The sequence below is a fragment of the Anas acuta genome, chromosome 10 (assembly GCF_963932015.1).
Source record: "Anas acuta chromosome 10, bAnaAcu1.1, whole genome shotgun sequence".
NCBI lineage: Eukaryota > Metazoa > Chordata > Aves > Anseriformes > Anatidae > Anas > Anas acuta.
In genome coordinates, this window is record NC_088988.1 from 10,953,642 (window position 1) to 10,973,743 (window position 20,102).

Consider the following 20,102-nt stretch of genomic DNA (forward strand, 5'->3'; position numbering starts at 1 on the left):
TACTAATCTAGTACCAAGGTATTAAGGCTAATGGAACCTTAATTTTTGTCAATGTGACAACTTATTAGTTTAGACCTGCTATAGCAAATACAATACATAATTAGGAGACATAAAAATAACTTCAAGTACAGCTAGATACTGGAAAACTGCAATCTGAATTTCTACATTAGATTCAAAAAAACAGAAAAAAGAAAAACAAAAGGCATACCCAATGCAAATTTTACATTTAATTAAGTTAGGAAATTAAAAACTAAAGCAGACAAAAATTACCCTCCAGCGTTAGAATAAAATAGAACAGTTCAGCTGGAAGGGCCATTCAAAGATCAAATCCAGCTGCCTGCCCACGTCAGGACTACCCAAAAGTTAAAACATATTACTGAGCACATTGTACAAATCTCTCCTCAACACTGACAGGCATAGGGCATCAACTGCTTCTCTAGGAAACCTGTTCCAGCGTTTGACCATCCTCACAGTAAAGAAATTTTTCCTCATGCCCCCTCTGAACCTCCCCTGGCACAGCTTCATGCCATTCCAACACATCCTGAAAGATCTAATTTAGAGGTCTTAGGCAATGACTTACTGTACAAAAATGATTTGTAATAATTAGTTTATTAAAATATCATGTTTTATGTTAATTAAAACAGAGCCTGCAATATTTCAGACTATGCTTTACAGAAGGAGTCTTTTTCAACATTCCACAATCCTTGCATTTCAATCCTATGAAGCATCACAAAAGAAACATATACACGTTTACTCTCAGACAAATTCAATATGAATACAGTAACTACAATGCTTCAAAGTATACAATACGTAACTGATCTACCATCATGGAGGAGATCAAAAATTTGAGATTAAAAGTCATGCAGCACTGAAGAAAACAAGCTACTTCTTCAATACTGAAGTTGTTTCAATCTAAGAGAGAAAGATAAAGAAAACAGTTAGACTGAATAGTAACATGCAACATTCAGAGTATTTAATTACCTGAGCCATTTCTTAAACCTTAAGAAATATATGAGAAAAACATTTTGCCTCAGTGTTGAAACAAAAAAAGCAAAGGCTATGAAGTATCAGCTTGTACAACAAAGTCAAACCGTTCTATGCAAAATGCACACGGACATATTTTGGCTATTTAGAAATAAAAAGGAAAAGTACCTTGGCTTTTTAATATAAAAATACAAATACACAACTGAATCTCAATTCCAAAGAAATGGAAGGCAGAGACCTTTACAATGCTGCCTTTTTCCCTTTGTACATGCCCATTCCACTTACAGCTAGACCCCAATAATTTTGCCAGGATATCCAGATGCGATACTTCAAAAAATGTGTAGAGACCTGTCTTTCAGCTAATAGAAGTTCAAGAGAATCCAATGTGGTGACTGTTCCACATGGGATGCTTTTTAACTTGACTATGATCTGAACCAGATGCAGTTACTTTTGTTTGTAGTTTACTTCAGCATTGAGCAAAATTAAGTTACAAACTGTTATTTTCCTATTTTCACATCTCTGCTCACAGCACTATGTTCAAGTCTGTAGTTTATAAAAATCTAACAGCAGAGTTTCGATTTACTAGACATACACAAGTCAAACATTCTGCTTGCTTCACTGCTCCTTGCTGAAGCACAGAATTATTAAGTATCAATGCCACACAGCAGATCTATTTGAATTGGTTCTTTTGCTGATTATCAACAAACTAAAGCAGACTCAAAACAGTCTGAAGCAGATATTGGTTCTAATGTTTCCAAGTAAAGATAGTAGACAAAGTAATGGAATATGACTCACCATCTGTACTTGTTCGATTTTTAACTCATTCAAAATTAATTCCACAATATCAGTCATATTTAACTGTAAATTCCACTAACTCGCACAGAACTGTTTATTTAGTGCCCTTTATCTCAAGAGGCTTCCATCATAAAATTGATTATCCTCTAGCTTATGATACCTAATACTTGTTTAATAAAGAAAGCAAACATTACAAACTAGCAGGCTTTAAAACATAGAGAGACTGGCTGATCCATATTTGCTACAAACAGCTTTACTAAAAGGACACCTCATAAATTGAGGTTTTAGTTATCCACTGGAAAGCTTGTAAATGTTTCAGTCAGTTTTCTGTTTACCTTTTTAGAAGTTCTTTGGGTGACAAGCCTGTGGTATCTATATCGCTAAGGCTATCACTGCTGTCTGTAGTATCTGAGCTGCTGTCTTTTTCTGATTTTTTATTTTTGTGTTTTCCTTTGGTTTTGTGTTTCCTATGTTTCTTCTTCTGTAAAAAGGAAAAACAAACCCGTATTACGCTACAGTTTCATTTTGAAAGAGTTGGTTCTGTTGCCTTCTGAAAGGCAATAACAACAAAAAAGCAAACATCTCTAAAAGTTGATTTCAGCATAGGCTCCAAGCTTAATTGAAACAGGACGTTTACACAACATTAAACTACCCATAGTATTATCTGCAGTCACATTGTATATATGGAAAAAGCATCACCCTAGTAAGACAATTTACTATTCTAAAGTTCCAGTCTCAAAACACCTGAGAAAACACTTAAGTTGCTTCAGTCCCAGCATGTTTTCCTAGAATCTAGAAGAAATCATGAGAAAATTCAAGAGGCAGATCAAAGAATCAGTGAACTGTTTAGCTAAATTAAATACCTTTTCCTTTTTATGTTTGCGTTCTCTCTTAGTCTTCTGTTTCTCTCTGTTCTTTTTATGTTTTTCTTTCCTACTAGGCCCCGGAAAACTTGCTGGCACAGCTGTTTCTTGTTGCCAAGTAGAACCTAAAGCACAAAGCACATGCAGAAACAAAAAGCATGAACAAAAAAGGTAATTTCATTATTACTTTCTAGATTAATCTAATAAGCTGCTTTAAAATAAAAAAATTAAGCTTTCAAATGGATGTGAAATGTATAAAAAATTTAACTGTAAACTTCTTATTGTAATTAAAGGACTTTGAAATCTCGTAGAATCATAGAATCATAGAATATCCTGAGTTGGAAGGGACCTTTAAGGATCATCAAGTCCAACTCTTGACACCGCACAGGTCTACCCAAGTTCAGACCAGGTGACTAAGTGCACAGTCCAATCTCTTCTTAAATTCAGACAGGCTCGGTGCAGTGACCACTTCCCTGGGGAGCCTGTTCCAGTGTGCAACCACCCTCTCTGTGAAGAACCCCCTCCTGATGTCAAGCCTAAATTTCCCCTGCCTCAGCTTAACCCCGTTCCCACGGGTCCTGTCGCTGGTGTTAATGGAGAAAAGGTCTCCTGCCTCTTGACACCCCCTTACGAGGAAGTTGTAGACTGCGATGAGGTCTCCCCTCAGCCTCCTCTTCTCCAGGCTGAACAGGCCCAGTGCCCTCAGCCGTTCCTCGTACGTCTTCCCCTCCAGGCCTTTCACCATCTTCGTAGCCCTCCTCTGGACACTCTCCAACAGTTTCATGTCCTTTTTATACTGTGGTGCCCAGAACTGCACACAGTACTCAAGGTGAGGCCGCACCAGCGCAGAGTAGAGCGGGACAATCACCTCCCTTGACCTACTAGCGATGCCGTGCTTGATGCACCCCAGGACACGGTTGGCCCTCCTGGCTGCCAGGGCACACTGCTGGCTCATATTCAACTTGTTGTCTACCACGACCCCCAGATCCCTCTCTTCTAGGCTGCTCTCCAGCGTCTCATCGCCCAGTCTGTACGTGCAGCCAGGGTTTCCCCGTCCCAGGTGCAGGACCCGGCACTTGCTCTTATTGAACTTCATGCGGTTGGCGATCGCCCAGCTCTCCAACCTATCCAGATCCCTCTGCAAGGCCTTTCCACCCTCATTTGAGTCCACAACTCCTCCAAGTTTGGTGTCATCAGCAAACTTGCTCAAAATACCTTCTATTCCTACATCCAGATCGTTTATAAAAATATTGAAAAGTACCGGCCCTAAAATGGAGCCTTGAGGGACCCCACTAGTGACCGCCCGCCAGCCTGACGCAGCACCATTCACCATAACCCTTTGGGCCCTGCCCGTTAGCCAATTGCTCACCCATCGTATGATGTTTTTATTTAGCTGTATGGTGGACATTTTGTCCAGTAGGATCCTATGGGAAACCGTGTCAAAAATCTATCAATAAATGAATTACAATTCTCACCCTGTATCTTCATTACATTTTTTTTTTTTAACACTGCCTCTATGGCATTACAACAAAGTTGGTACAGGCAGAAAAGTTCCTGTTAGTCTGTCACAGCACGACTACGAAGTGTTTGTCAATGACAGTTTGACATAGTTCAGGCATTTAAGAGGTAAAGTAGCTATTCACAAACATTTATTAAAGAGAAATATCATACATCAAATACCTTACATCTTCAACATGCAGGATTCATATACAAGAAATATATAGAACCTACCAAAAGGAAAAGCTGGGGGCAACTTTGGCCCAAATTCCTCTGCTGCATCCAGTTCCTGCTTTGAAGCAGGCAACAAAGAAACACCAGGCTCCGCTTTAGCAGACACATTGTCTATGAAAATAAAACAAAACAAAGACTTCTTTATTCAAAAGAAAAAAACATTTTTATCAAGATATGCTGAAAAAAAAGTTATAGCAGACTTTCTAAAAAACTAAGAAAGCAAACTGATTGGCATCTTATATCTTTGTGGATTTTCTTGGCTACTGCATACTTGACATCCTGAAAGATTGCAACATATAAATACATATTTCTAACTCAAAATCAACCTATTATACAATTACAATTTACTTACTATCAGTACGTTTGCTTTTATTTAACAAGGTAGTATGACTTTTACACTACTTGGCACAAAAAACAGACTCTACATGATCTACGAAGTTCATAAAAACTAGAAGTTAGACGTTAACAGAACCAACTGTGAAAGAATGTGGAAGTTTTCTCACTGAAAACTAAGTATATTGTGCATTCTGTTAATTTAATGATATTCTGAAAATACAGAAACATTTTACAACCCACTTATTGAATTTTAGTAACGTAAAAGATCGGTCTTCTCCCTCTCTTGTAGAATTATAGTGACAACTTTTATAACTAGAATATAAATAAAATGCAACCTTCTGATGTCCTAGTAAAATTATTTTTAACATTACATTTTACAGGAATGTCAGTATTTAGAAAGTCACTTTATTAAATAAATGCATACTATTTATTTCTGAACTTGTAAAATATCCACCATAAGATAGGAATAATTTATTAGCTTATCTTATGACTTATTATAGGTATAAATTTCCCTGTATGTCCGCCCTTACCTTAGATGTTTTTTCTGCCCTCACTGTTTAACAAAAACTTTTTATAGGTCAGTTTGCTTGTAAAATCTATGCAAGACACATGGCAACATGAATAACACTAACATGCAAGGTCTTACTCAGAACTGTACTATTCACATTTTCTTCATGCCTAGATAGACCAACGCCAGATGAGCTGCACAAGAGTATAGCATTGTCCTAGCAGTCCCAGAGTACTTGATTCACATGGGAATTTTTTTATAAGATGTTTTTAAAAATAAAGATACCTTGTGCATTAGATGAGGAACTATCTGGTAGATTAACTTGCTTAGCGGTTTCTGAATCTGTTATTGAAGTAGTTGGTTGCTGCTCTTCTTCACTCTCTTCATCAGAGGAAGAAGATTTTTCATCAGAGGAACTCACAAAGATGGCCTTAAATAAGTCCATGGATGGTCTGCTTTCTTCTTCTTGATCTTTATCTTCATCAGCTACCTGCAAAACAGCATAACAAACCATATATAAACACTAAAGAAACTAAAAATCAGCTAAGTTGAGCAATACAGCAAGTTCAAACATTCTGAGATGCATTTACAAAATAATCACATATCACAATAGGTAGGCCAAACCCTTGAAGCACTGCTAAACTCATGTCCTCTTAAGGGTACTGCAATTTGTGCTCTACACAGTTGAAAATAGATGCCAAGATATTAGAAATTCTTATTCATTAGTTCAAACTTCTCTTATATGCTACTCAAAGTAAATTTATTCAAAGGAAAAACATCACCTTTCTCCACAATGTATGCACCCTCCTCTGCTCAAAGCAGAAAAAAAATACATATACTCTGTGTCTGTGAGCAAAGTAGGTATAAGGGACTGAATTTAACCCCCTAGTTGGGAGCTAAATTTTATCTTTTCTTGAGCTGCTACTTCAAGTACAGATAGTCATACTTGCTGTCCTTGTATGTTGTGGAAGTTTTACCTCTGAGTTATAAACTCAAAATTCTTCCAAAGGTAATCTCACTTCCTCTTTGCTTATCCTGAGTGGGCCCTTCAGCAAACTAGTCTGTGTTAAACCAATTCATATACTACACAAAATTATTTCAGGGTTGCCTTTATGTTCCTAAACACCATTGTGAACCCACCTCACTGGGAAGAGTTTCACTTGCCCTAGTTCCACATTCTTCTGTTGTTGGCTCTGGTGGCTTCTGCTGAAGATCAGCTTTTGATTTAGATTCTTCTGTTGTTGGCACTGGTGGCTTCTGCTGAAGATCAGCTTTTGATCTAGCAAGACTAATGAATTCACTGATAGAATCTTTTTTCTCCTTTTCTTTATCTGATACATCCCATCTAGAAGGTTTCTTTGGTTCTAAAAAAGTCCCAAACATTCAAATCAGTTGCATGCTAAATTATAGTGCATTTTATGACCTACTTGATTTTAAAATAACCTGTTTCTTCAGTATGGTTTGGTACTTTTAAAATCTTTTTAATGAATATGACCTATAAAGGTCTTCTAGGTGCAAAAAAAAATTATAATCGTACTGATGTTTGTTTTTATGTCTGAACCGAATTTATTGCATTTATTTTCAAATTTCATGTCCTTTTCTTTAATTCAAAAATACTGAATTTATAGATAAATTAATTCTCCATAACAAAGATAGGCATTTCTACACCATTACCTCATAACTAAATGAATAAAACAACAACCAACTTACTGCTAAGACTGCTATTCTGTTGGTTTTTTTCATTTGTTTCTTGAGTTACAGATGTGGTAGGCTCAGGCAGAGTTAAAAAGTTAAATACAGAATACTTGTCTCTCTTCACTTTTGGTAAACCAACGATGGAAGAACTATAGGGAAATTAAAAAAAAGACATTGATTATTGTTTTCGACATAGAAAAATAAGGCCTCAAATTATCTACAATAAGCTACAGTAGTCCTTAAAATGCATACTATTTTCTCAGAAGTGATTTCACCATGTTTAATGAGGCCAATTAAAACACTGTAAGGTTTTAAAACATCAAGCCACATTTTTCAAAATCATATGACAATATGTCAGAATTTTTTAAAGTGTTAAAAATAAGTATATTTTATCAATCATCTCACTTGGGATATGGATCAGGAACATTAAATCTTTTGCACAACAACTTTTCAGGGTGCCATTCAAACTTGTCTCTGGTGAGTTTGCCAAACATCTTCATCTTCACAGCAGTTTCCTTATCATCAGTATCATTCTGAAAAAGTCAAAACATTATCTCCTACATAACTAACAACTTACTAAATTAACTTTTGAATTAACCTACTGAATTAACAAGACAACTGTCCTGTTGTCACACTAACAAATAAATATTTCAATGTAGATTAACAAATCACAGCTTTGTTTGCAGCAAACATTCTCAAAGGTTTACCTAACAGAAGAGCAAAAAACCATTATTGACGTGGTATCTACAAAAGTTTTAGAGAAAAATAATTTTGAAAGTCGGGACAAAGGCAACAAACATAACTTCTATATACTAAAAAGACAGTAACAGCATATACCTCCTGGTCCCGAGGAACTTCGACTTTGTCAACATCATCTTCATATTTGGCCCGCGTAAACCTGGATGACAGGGTTGAGTTTGAGGACTTATAGAACATTGCTGCACGGAAGAATTCCTCTTGTTCTCTTCCTCGTTCCCATTCTGTCATAGTTGGGTCTAAATGACGTTCTAACGTATCTAGTGTAAGTTAAGGAGAGAAGTAATTAGCAAAAATTAAAGCTTACTTAAATTTGCTGCTTTTCAAGCAAAAAAAAAAAAAAATAATAATAAGCAAGCATCCCTGCAAGTATTTAATATGCATTTGGTTTAAAGACAGTATTAATCTCAATTGTATTATTAAAAATTACTGTATGCTATCATTTTACAGCCACAGATTCTTCTAGGAAGAATAATTCCAAATGTAATTGACAGTAGTGTCTGTCAGAATATCCAAAGAACATGCAGAACAAGCTCTGACAAGCGTAAACTACTTCACTCACTTTACAATTCCTATCTCCTCCAGAAGCGTATGGTTTGGCTTTTCTTTTGATTTTTGATTCCTCTCTTATTTGAGAAAAAGGTGAAAGGAGTCAAAAATTGCTATTCTGCTGTGACAACTGCTTTCTTTCTGCCTTTATACGATCTGTCAGTTTTACTCCTCACAAAGAAGCAAACTAAATGAAACTCCTTATTCCATGCATAATAGTTTACAACACTGGCAAAAGCTGAAGTCTACTTTGCCAAATGAAAAAAAAATAAGCTGTTTCCTAACCAAAACATCCTTTACAATTTCACTTGTGCCACAGCAAAGTATGAAATGCAATGCCTAAAATCAAGTCTTGCTAACACTTAAACTCCTGAGCAGTTTCACTGAAGTCAATACAATTAAATGTCATGAAAAATTTCTTAAGTATTGCAATAGTTGTTGGGCTTATTTTGGCCATAGAAAACTAAAAATTTCAGGATTTCTTTCCTTGATTACCTTTTTCTCCTTGTTTAAGACTTCTCACAAAATTTTCATATCTTTTTTGCTTTTCTGGATCTTTTGCAAATGGCTTGAAGTCACTAGAACCAGCATTTGCAATCTGCCCCCCCAACAACATTTGCCATTTTTGAAAAGCATCATCTGCAGAGGCTGGCTGGAATCTGCTATTCCGTGATGGCTGAGGTAACGTTTTGGCTTTCATTTGTTGTTCAGATGCTTGCTTCACTTCTTTGAGTCTCTCTCTATCTTTCTCAGACAGATATTCCATAACAGAACGAGCTGGACCTAAAATCAAAAGAAGAAGTTAAAATAAAAAATAATACAATTATTTCTGACCCTTCAGTGGAAAAAAAAGCCTACACATACGCACATTCAGAGAAAATACTCTTTAGCTAGAACACAGTATAGCGGCAGAAATGGCATATGAGAACTGTTGGTCACTATTGCATCTTTTATGCTATTTGCCACATGTTTACATATTACCTTGTAAAATTTACTATTGTAGATATAAATGCCATATTTACAAGATAATTTTTAGTGAATTGACATGTATTTCAGTGATGCCTCATTTTTACAGAGAAAAATGTCAAAACTCACAACTTACTACATAATGAATTCATAAGGCCACTACAAAGAAACATCTAATCCTATGCATGCTTTTCTTCTTTAAGACTTAAGTGCATGAAAATGCAGACAGACATCAATAGCTCATCTGTAGAAATGGAAATGGATAATGACAAGGTATTTTGGCTAATCAACTTGATTTACTATTTTTACATTAGAAAATAGCGTTCAAGACTAAAACAAATTTTTATTGTTATATAAACAATTTGGGGACCTAAAAAACAAGCAAAGGTGTGATATCCATCAATACCTTTCAGAACAGCCTCTCCTAGTTGTTCCCTCCTCTGAGACGCATCCAGTGCATGCCTGCTTTGCTGTGTCGTGTTGCTGCCAAGTTTTCCAGTTGATTCCTCTAATGCCTTCTGTAAATGGTAGTTTTCATTCCCAGCAGCTATTACAGGTCGAAAGTAATGAACTGGTCTGTAATTTCGTGGCAGATCAGGTGGTAGATAAATCTTTACAGAGAAGTGGGAAAAAAAACACAACACAACAACCAAAAGCAAGATACACCTTTGTATTTAACCCTTAGAAATGTTTCAGAAAGGTCACTTCAATCTAAAAATTCCTCAATTTACAACTAGCAGCAGAAAGAGACATCACAAGCTGCTGATTATTTTAGACTGAATCAGTAAGTGGCACTGTAATACAAACTTTTGGAACAAATTGTTCTATTGTTAGTAGGTAACAGTTACGCAATATAGGAAAACACATCAAGAAGCAGCAAATATAAACCAGTCTTAATACACATTGCTCTCATTTGAGAAAATGCTCTTGATAATGCTCATAAATTACTCTTTTAAAAACAGAATTCACATATGATTTAGTCAGTTAATTGAATAATTGAGTACTTCTGTGCTTTCTATTTTCATGTCTTTCAAATTCCTTTTCCCCTACATTCTGCATGCAAGCTTCAAAAGGTTACCTCTCTGCCTCTTATACAATTCAATTTTATATACTATGCAAACTTTCTTCATTCACAAAAGTACCTTATCACAAAACTCCATTCATCACTCCAATTTATGCAATCATACATGGAATAAAAGATACAAAGCTAAGAATAAAGCTAACAAACTAACTTGTCACCAAAACAGTGAAGTGGACAGAGTCTAGGGACTAATTTTTTACATGATAAACATCCATTTACATGATAAATGGATGTTAGTTATATTTGAAGGATGTAAAAGCAGATGTGCATTATTTATTGCAAAGTTAAATCAAATCACTCCTCCAACTTTATTCAAAATAACAGTAAGTAGTGTACAATGTATTTGCTCAAGGGTTGTACATGGGCAAAGTTTAAATTAATCCATTAGTTCGGCAGCTTCCACATACCCAGCAGTCTATATTACTTACCAGAACTTTCATTTCTAAGAAAATAAAAAAACATTGAGCAACAGTAAAATCCATATAGCACAGGTCAATTTTGCTTTGGACGTTATTCTTATTGCAAAAATGTCAGTATCCGCTTACCTTGTTTGGAGCTGATGATTTTGATGCCAAGGAAAAGCCATCCAAGATTTTTCCTATATATTTAACTTCTGTGTCAGACCCTACAAATGACCATAGAGCTGGTCAATATTTAAAATGTGTATGTTTGACAAAAAGCATTTTTTCCTGAATATTTTATATTTTGCAGTACATTTGATAGAATATGATTGGAGTTGTTTGTTCTCTTTGCCTTTAATTTAAATTCAATGACTATGAATCTGGCTATAGCATTACACAGCTAAAATACTAGAAATACAGGAAGAATCCTATAAAATGAACATGGCTACTGGTACAGCATCAGTACCACTAGATGCACATCTAAAATCATAAGTGCATTAATTGCGTACAACTTAATATCAAGAAGTTGTCTAGAAAATGCTGAGGAATTCCATGCACTTAGAAGTTGCACTAAAAATACAGCAATATCGAGACAAAACTTGCAAATGTTTGTGGTGTAAATGCCTGAAGTAACTAGGAAAATAAAACTAACATCCACACTTTTAAGGAAAAGGTACAGCATTGAAGAGGCTTTCAGGGTAGGGCATAACTGCATTATCTGAGCATTCCCTAGGCTCCCAACCTTAGATGCTATCGCGCTGGGGAAACTTGGTGTGCTAGCTCTAAGGAACACCACGGAGCGTAGAGTGGAGTGGAGACACCACGGCTAGGCTCTGTAATCAGGTGGGGCCTCGATTGTTCTTGTGCACAAAGCTGCACTTTTTGCCACCCTAAGCCAAAGACCTGTCATGTTTTGACAAATGCTGTACCCTAGTGTACTTTTTGCTCATTATAATATCATTATAATACCAAAACACACCTCCATCCCAAAAGCTACCCGCCTCCAAGGTGCGACCACCCCTCACTGAGCATGCGCTCTGAATTTCTCGGAGCCTATTACTTTAAACGGAAACGGGAAAACTTTACACCAATCATAACTAAGATATGCTTGACTAGAGCCACTCAAGCTCCACCTAAAAGACAGAAAATAATATAAATTGGCCCAAGAGAGAGGGGATGTTAGGGAAGATACCATCGTCAGGGGAGATACCATCCCAAGGACATACAACATCCTTAGGACCTCCTGACTCCTGGGATCAGTCGACGGGCTGAGCCTCTCTTCCCCCCCCATTGGGACGCCTTTGGGTGAGATCTGAATATTTGCTTATAAATCTCTATAGAGTCTTTGATCCTTTTAACGCGTTTATTTCTAGGCTGCGCACCTAGAACACCTGTAACACCTGTAACACCTGTAACACCTGTAACACCTAGAACCCACACCTAGAACCCACACCTAGAACCCACACCTAGAACCCACACCTAGAACCCACACCTAGAACCCACACCTAGAACCCACACCTAGAACACCTGTGTATTTCATGCATACTAGCTTGCTTTTGCAGATAGTCACTATCACCGGCAATCCAAAAGAACCTGATTATCTGTTGCTGTAATAAACCATACTTGATTGCATTGTGATAGCTCTCATTAATGCAACTAGGGTGAGGGTGGTTATCCGTGATAGTTCAGTGTTCTGAATCTAACCAGACCCCCAGACGGTTAATGCATTGTTGGTGAATGTCTGAACGGACCCCCAGGTGGTTAATACGTTTTTGGTGAATGTCTGAGTGGACCCCCAGGCGGTTATTACGTTTTGGTGAATGTCCGAACGGACCCCCGGTTTTGGTGAATGTCCGACTGGTTCAGTACTCTGAATCCAAACGGGCCCGTGACGGTTAATCAGCTACACCCCTTTAACGCGACAATGTTATCATTTGAAAATAAGCAAGTCTATCTAAAAAAAATCTTTGGAAGTATTAGGTCATATTTTGCAGCTATAGTTCATAATCATCTTTACTTCGGTGGAATTGAATGCTATATTTCACAAAGCAGCACATACTGTCCTTTTAAAATGCAATTTGGGTTTTTAGTCTAAACTAGGATTCGTGTAGGACTTCAAAATTATTTCCAGAATTGAAACACATGAATATCGCAGTAAGACTAGACAAAGCTTCAGATATCATAGCTAGGAGATACCAATCCCTTTAAAATATTTGGAAAAGAGAGACTACACTTATGTGATGCTTTGAATACAAATCACACTAACTCTTTAGTTAGAACTATAGTTCTTACTTTTTTTGGATTTATACTGCTTAGGTGCTGTCCAGCCATACAAGCCATCTCCAGGTTCTTCATCTTTTAGAACTGTATCGTATTTTGACAATGTTTCAGTTGCATAAATATCATCATCTTCCTCCTCTAAAGCTCCTACACCAAAAGCCTGTAACATATTTTAAATAAAAGTAATAGGAATTTAAAAATGTGAAAATTATATTTTTGGTTTAAGTCACATGATAGAACACATCTACATCTGTATCTATCCATCTACAGTATGTAAGGTGCCCTATAAACAACAATATATATAGATGCATACTAGGAAAATAATGTACTATGACATAAGAAAAACAAGAGGTAAAAACTGGACGGGGTGACAGGAGACAGGGGAGAACCAAACATATTCCACTTATTCCACTCCCTTAGCAGTAAGGGACATTAAGTTTGGTCAGCACAGGGTGAGGACAGCAGCCTAATTCCAGAGGTAAAACTTACAGTCTATGTGCAGGTTAAGCACTCAAATCAAAATAAACAAAAACAAAACAACAAAAACATTAAACAGCACAAAAAATAAATTCTAAAAGTATATAAATCGACAGCACTCCTACATAAGAATTACAAATAAAATGGAAGGAAGCAAAACCCCTCTAACTCTAAAAAGTTTAAACTAAAACTCTAAAACTTTAAAACTCTAAAAGTTTAAACTAAACTTTAGTTTAAACTAAAAACATACTGAACATCAACTTTCTCTAATCAAGTAACAAGCATTTTCTCAATCCAATCATTCATTGAGTTCTTTTTGTATTTCTCTTTAACACTATCAATAAATGAAAACAGTTAAGAATTACAAGGATTTGCTCACATGTTCATATTAAAGAGGTTAACAAACAGAAACGAGGTATTCCTAATGCTGTTTTCAAACCATACTTCAGGTTTCTTACAATACAGTGTCTACAGTGACTACGTTAATGTCTATAGTGACTATGTGCCTTCCACAAAGGAAAAAAAAATCAAAATTCATTTAGATTTTATTACACTACTAATAAAATGCATTAAGCAACATCTTACTTGGCCTGTGATACCTAGTTTTCTTCCTCTATTGTGTCGCAGATCACCAAGTGAATTACTTGGGTCTTCAGAACCCGCAAAAAGATTAACGTGTTCTCTTCCAGATACACCGAACAAAGCTTGTGTGGGGTCCAAACCCTTATAACCAAGCCCATGGACATTCTCCTTTGGAGTCAAATCTACAGGCATTACATCTTTCGGTGCAAACGTCACATTCTCTGGCTGGTATTCATCTTCTTCGTCCTTGTACAATAAAAGTATACAAGAACAACTATGAATAAAAGAGTTTGGTACATTTAGCTTTTACAATATTTAGTTAATGTAAAACTAGGCAAGCTTGATTTTCTTTAACTATATATGAAACTATTTTTGAACTACACCTGCTTAGCTAGCAAAAGAATAAATTTTTGTTACATTCAATCTTTTTCATAGTAAGCATAATAAATATTTACGAACAACAAAATTTGAAATTGCACACTGAAGTGCTGGTTAAAAAGCATCTTTTTTTTTAATGCGTGTTAACACGCAAGTTATTTTTATGTAAGTCAACAAAAAACTTTTGCCTGCACAATACCTCAGAACCTTCTGACAGTCCAGGTGGTAATGCACAACCATATATTTTCACTTCAGGGTCTGTAAGAGACGTAACAGCATCCTTATTAAATTTCTCTAAGATTAAATAAACATATTAAATAAAATGATATCTTAAAATGAGCTTCTTAATGGTCTAACTATCTAGTTAGATTAATATTGGTCTAACTTGAATGCTAACTTTCTATTACTGAGTTCAGGAACTTCACTGAACTTACCAGGTTTCTGCCTACGTGGCTTTCTTTTGACTCGCGGTCCTATGCCTTGTCCATCTTTCCAACCCATTTTTCGCAACAGTTCAACACCAATTGTTATTCTAAGAAGAAAACCAAAGAAAACAAAAATAAATAAAAAAAACTCAGACCACAATTTTAGTATTCCTTGAAATATAATATATAACAACACCATTTGAAAATGTTTTTGCACCATACTTTCAAACCAAATCTGAACACATCAACATTTGAGTATATGCTGTATCCGTCTGTAAATTCTCACCTAGCACAAGTCTGCACATGCAAAACAAAAATCCAGATGGAGGCCACTTTGAAAATGCAAAACTGAAGAGCTTTCATTCTCTTTCATGAGTTATTTTAATCAAACATTACTTGCCTTAGCAATAAAACACTTGTAAGTGAATGAAATTGCTTGATTAACTTTTATTTAAATTTACTTACTTTGATGGTCCTATTAAATCATCAAATGCAGTAGTTCCTGGAATGGCAGCAACTACTCCTGCAATCTGTCTAGCTTTTTCTTTGATTCTGTCTTTAGCTTTGGATGCAAAATCATCTGTGGTTGTAATATCTTTTGGTGCTATCCCAAATTCACTAAGATCCTAGAAAATATAGACAAAAGAGAAAAAATATATTAAAAAAATATTTTTCCTGTTTTTTTCTTAAAGGTTAATTTAGTGTAATAGTAAAGGAAACAAAACAGGATGTGACCCTTATATTGGCAACATTCTTCAAGCCATTTTTTCATATCTTTGATTTTTGAGTAACCTGAATGGTCGTATTTCAGTTTCAAAAGCATTTATATTTTCTCAAAGTGAAAGGTTTGAAGTTTTATTTTGTTTTTAATATTGAGATTACAGGAGTTTTCCTAGGTGTATCAGCGAAACATCCTAAAAATCTAGAAGTATAACACCATATACATGAAGTAATTTTAAAGTTAGTTTTGCTATTTAAGTTCTTTTTTCATGGCCTGAAAAACTTACAGTCATGGCAACTACTTCCAAAAGAGATGTATGTATTTCTAAATGTACCTCTTCATCCATGAAGTCTTCTGGTCCAAGAACGGTTCTGTCTGCTCTTTTCTGCCGCGATGATATAAAAGCTGAAGGAGTCCATCCTTAAAAGTAAACCATTTAAAGTAAGGTATTGTAAACTACAATGTAGTATTTAAAAGTAATTCAAACATTTCAACCTTACATTTTAAGGATACATCACGAGAACATCTATAAAACTGCAGTGTAAGAACTGAAGGGGAAATACCTTCAAAAATACTGTTCCAACTACTTACAGAATAACGAACAGTAGGAAAAAAAACAATTTATTTTCATTAATGTTATATTACAATAACCATATAACCCTTCCCAGATGACAGAAAGATATCTGACCTTCCTTTGTGCCAACAGTGTTAAAGTAACCAGCAGAGAAACCACCAGTAAATGCTCCATGAAAACGTTGATATCGTCCCTTTGCATCTTTAACAGTCTGTTCTTGAAGAGGAACTGGCTTTTTGAGTCGTTCACCTACAATCAGATAAACCACAAAACTAAGTCACAACACTGCATAAAGAATGGAATCTCTACTTAGTCCAGAAACCATTTCTTCCCTTGCAATTACGAACTAGACTGAACAGCAGCCACCCTAAAGTAAAAAGCATCAGCAGTTTACACTTATTCCCACCCTATTTAAAATATTTGTATACATTGTTAATATACACTGCCAGAACAAAAGCATGAAGTGTTCAAATAGAATTCTTACTAGTTCTGAAAACACTTATTTTCCTGCAGTCAGATTAATAAATTACCTGTCCACTTAATAACCCCTCTAGTCTGTAAATATTTCCCCTATACATCACAGGCACTTAGAACTATTCACAAAGCACTAGAAAGGTTTGAAATGCTAAATACTTACCACTCGGATTCTCCTTAATATTGGTTGGTATGGTTAATATATGCAACTTTTTTTATATAACATTTTACATACTGAGAGTAAAAAAATCCTACCACTATAAACTTTCAAGAGAATCTTTTATTTGACTCACAAAAGACAATATGCAAAATAAATAACATCCATAAAGAGAAGCTAATGATGCTTCTTACATATGCACGTTAGTCCACACTAGAAGCTTCTGAAGGAACAAAGGATTCAAATGTATTTTATGGTGATAAGAAACTCACAGGTTCACAAGGCCTAGCCAATTTCCCTTTTGTACAAACTCATTCATGCACATAATACCATTATTACTATTTACTGAGAACAAAAGAGTTCCAGGCTTGGCAGAAAATAATATGCAATATTACAGTTTCTCTAAGGATTAACCCACTGAAACTATTAGACCACTATTTGTCAGAGATTTCTTAAAGAAGCACTTTTGTTGACTTAAACCAAGCTACCCCCAATATTAGAAATCAATATTAAAGATGGGTGATTTGGGCCTGATCTCTTCAGGCACAACTCCTGGCTAAATATTCTACAGAAGCTACATAAAAACACACACCTATGATCACCACTGTACCCTGTAAAGCTTCAGTTTCTAAAAACTGAACATTTATTTGCAGCTACCTCTTGTGACAATTATAGGAAAAAATGTTTTTTCACTTTAACAAGAAATAAATTATTAAAAACTGCTAATGTCATGTTTAACTCTTGAACAGGGCAATCTTCAAAGACAGGGAGGAGTATTATGAAGAGCATCTTTAACGTCAATAGAATGGCTATGCTACTTCAAGTCTAATCTGATTTGGAAATCACAACGGTATTTTACTGTTTTCATTTTTTTGCTGTCATTGATGATAACAAGAAAAACAAAGGATGGTGGTTCCTGAGAAACAACAGCGATCTTCTACCTTGACAGGGCATCCTGGTGCTTTCAAACCTCGGCCAGGCAACAAAACTTCCATCTTTATTATCAGGTGGCCAGCCCCGAGAGTAACAATCACTGCCCGCTGGCTTGAAAATTTTACGACTAACACCAGCCGGGACGTTACAGAAATACCAGAACCATGAAACTCAGCTAAAGGGTTTTAAAAACACACGGCAGGCCAGCCCTGCTCGGTAAGTGTGTTACAACACCGGGGCCGGCAGCCTCCGGGGGCCGTGTGGGGCGCCCCCAGGGCGGCGGGCAGGAGGAGGCGGCTCTGCCCTGTGCCCACAGACCCCAGCGCCCCCGGCTCTCAGGGGACGGGAACCGGGGCCGAGCCAAACCGGGCCGGGCCGGGCCGGGCCGCTGCTCCCGGGCCCCTCGGCCGCAAGGGCCGCGGTACGTGCCCCCGGGCCGCCTCCCGGCCCGCGGCCCCCACAGCGCGGGGAGAGGCGCGGGGCGCCCCGGCGGGTCCCTTACCCTCCTGCAGGGGCTGCAGCGCGGTGCCGTAGCTCACCAGATCCTCCTCCTCGCTGTCGCTCGAATCCGCCGCCGCCATCTTGGCAGCACGGCGGCCCGCGAGGGCCAAGGCGGCGCCACGGGAGGCGGCGGGGCTGGGGCTGGGGCCGGGCCCGCCTCACCTCGCCCCGCGCCTCCCCACAGGCGGGGCCCGGTTGTCGGAGCCGGCCCCGGCCGCTCGAGGTCCCCCCAGAGCCACTCGGGTGTTTCAGCCAGGCTGTTTTCAGCCGAGGCTGCCGGCCCGGGGAAGTCTGTAGGGAAAGGGAGAAAAGGCTGCAGTGTCGTCTGTCCAGATCGACGGGCTGAAATGCCGCTTGGTGTCTCTGGCAACTAATCAAGCTAAAAAAGAGTCAAACGTTTAACATAATAGCCACTCAGCTACATCCTCCAAACGTCCTATGCACCAGATAAGACCTGTTATCAAAATACTTCTGGTCTAAGGGCTAGGAAAAGGACAGCAAAAGCTCCATGACACGGAACTACCTAAAATGAAGGTGCAAAGCAAGCCCCCTGAATCCGTATAAACAAAGGAGACGGGGATTTTATCGAAGTGCAGTTTGGAGCCAATAAACAGCCAAATCTGTTTGACCACGTTGCTTTTAAGAGCACTGGAATAGGCTCCCCAGGGACATAGTCATGGCACCAAGCCTGTCGGAGTTTAAGAAGCATTTGGACTATCAGTCACACAGTCTGAATTTGTGGGTACACCTGTGTGGAGCCAGGAGTTGGATTCGATGATCCTCATGGGTCCCTTCCAGTACAGGTTATTCTATGATTCTATTAAAAAGAACATGCAACAGGAATCAGTGCAGTAGTCTTTGGGTTCAAAGTCCCAGAGCAAAGAACTATCCCTTTTACAGATACCCATTTACAGGTATCTGCATCTCTTTGGGGAGGCTTGTATCAAGAGGAAAGCTTTTACTAAACATATTTTATATAAAGACCACATAAGAACAAATAAGTATCCATCGATGACAATCTCAGTGCTGAAACTATAAATTTTAAGTTTGTCTTTTCCCACTGTTACCCATCAGAAACCCAAATGTCAGTTTTGATTCATTTGATTTCTCAACCTTGCAGTTTTTCTTAATACTGAGATTTGCTAGAACCTCAACATACTATAAAAAAAAAAAAAAAGTGTTGCATTCCATTTATCTGGAACTTTTGCAAACAAGGATCACCAGTTTCCTGAAATCCTTGAAAATAAATCACAATGCAGGCTTGGGAGACTCCTGCACTTAACAGATAAGACATCTGCAAGTTTAGTGGTGTACTCTCTAATCCAGCCTTTGTGTTTGTATACACAGAACTGGTTTCTTTCAAAGTCAAACTACCTGAGTTTCATGTGGTTTCAGGTTTCCACAGGAAATATTTACACAATTCTATGCAAATAGGGATTATTCTGTTTTATTTGGGTCTCTAATTCACTTAAAAACAATACAATAGAAGTCACAGACATTTATCTGCATGCATTATCTTTCCTCATCATTACTAATTAGTAAGCAGTTATGTAGAACATATAGTAGCAAAATAAGTTGTTAGCACAGTTGTTGTTTCTCTTTGTTTAGGAAATAATTGTCCGTGAATAGTCAAGTCTCTGTGACTTTGATTCAACACACATGCTTAAATAAACCCTTTTTGAACAATGTTAACAGAAAATCTTTTGATTGTCTTGTCTGTTATGTTCAAAGTGATGGGGTAATCAAATCTTGAAGTGCTTTTTTCCCCGTTAAGTCTCTTATCAGATTAGAATTACTTTTGTATCACAGTGGTATTGCCTTGTCCATAGTAAACTCTATCTCCTATTTACCATTGTTACACATAGTGAAAATTGCTTTCTGTAGCTGTTAAACCAGACAATGATTCCAACGTCTTTTGATAATGGTAATAAAACT

General features: G+C 37.2%; 1 protein-coding gene across 1 annotated transcript; it reads right to left on the bottom strand.

Annotated features, from left to right (window-relative positions):
* Positions 1-590: 590 nt before the first annotated feature.
* GPATCH1 (G-patch domain containing 1) lies at positions 591-18,327 on the bottom strand. The gene is made up of 20 exons (XM_068693584.1): positions 18,169-18,327; positions 16,217-16,351; positions 15,863-15,948; positions 15,273-15,433; positions 14,817-14,914; positions 14,582-14,640; positions 14,008-14,250; positions 12,958-13,105; positions 10,810-10,889; positions 9,590-9,794; positions 8,713-9,000; positions 7,750-7,928; positions 7,318-7,445; positions 6,928-7,061; positions 6,358-6,581; positions 5,503-5,707; positions 4,374-4,484; positions 2,643-2,767; positions 2,115-2,260; positions 591-912 (listed from the first exon to the last, which is right to left on the bottom strand). The coding sequence occupies exons 1-20, from the start codon at positions 18,245-18,247 to the stop codon at positions 891-893; spliced, it is 2,856 nt and encodes a 951-aa protein (XP_068549685.1). The 5' UTR covers positions 18,248-18,327; the 3' UTR covers positions 591-890.
* Between the last annotated feature and the right edge of the window lie 1,775 nt (positions 18,328-20,102).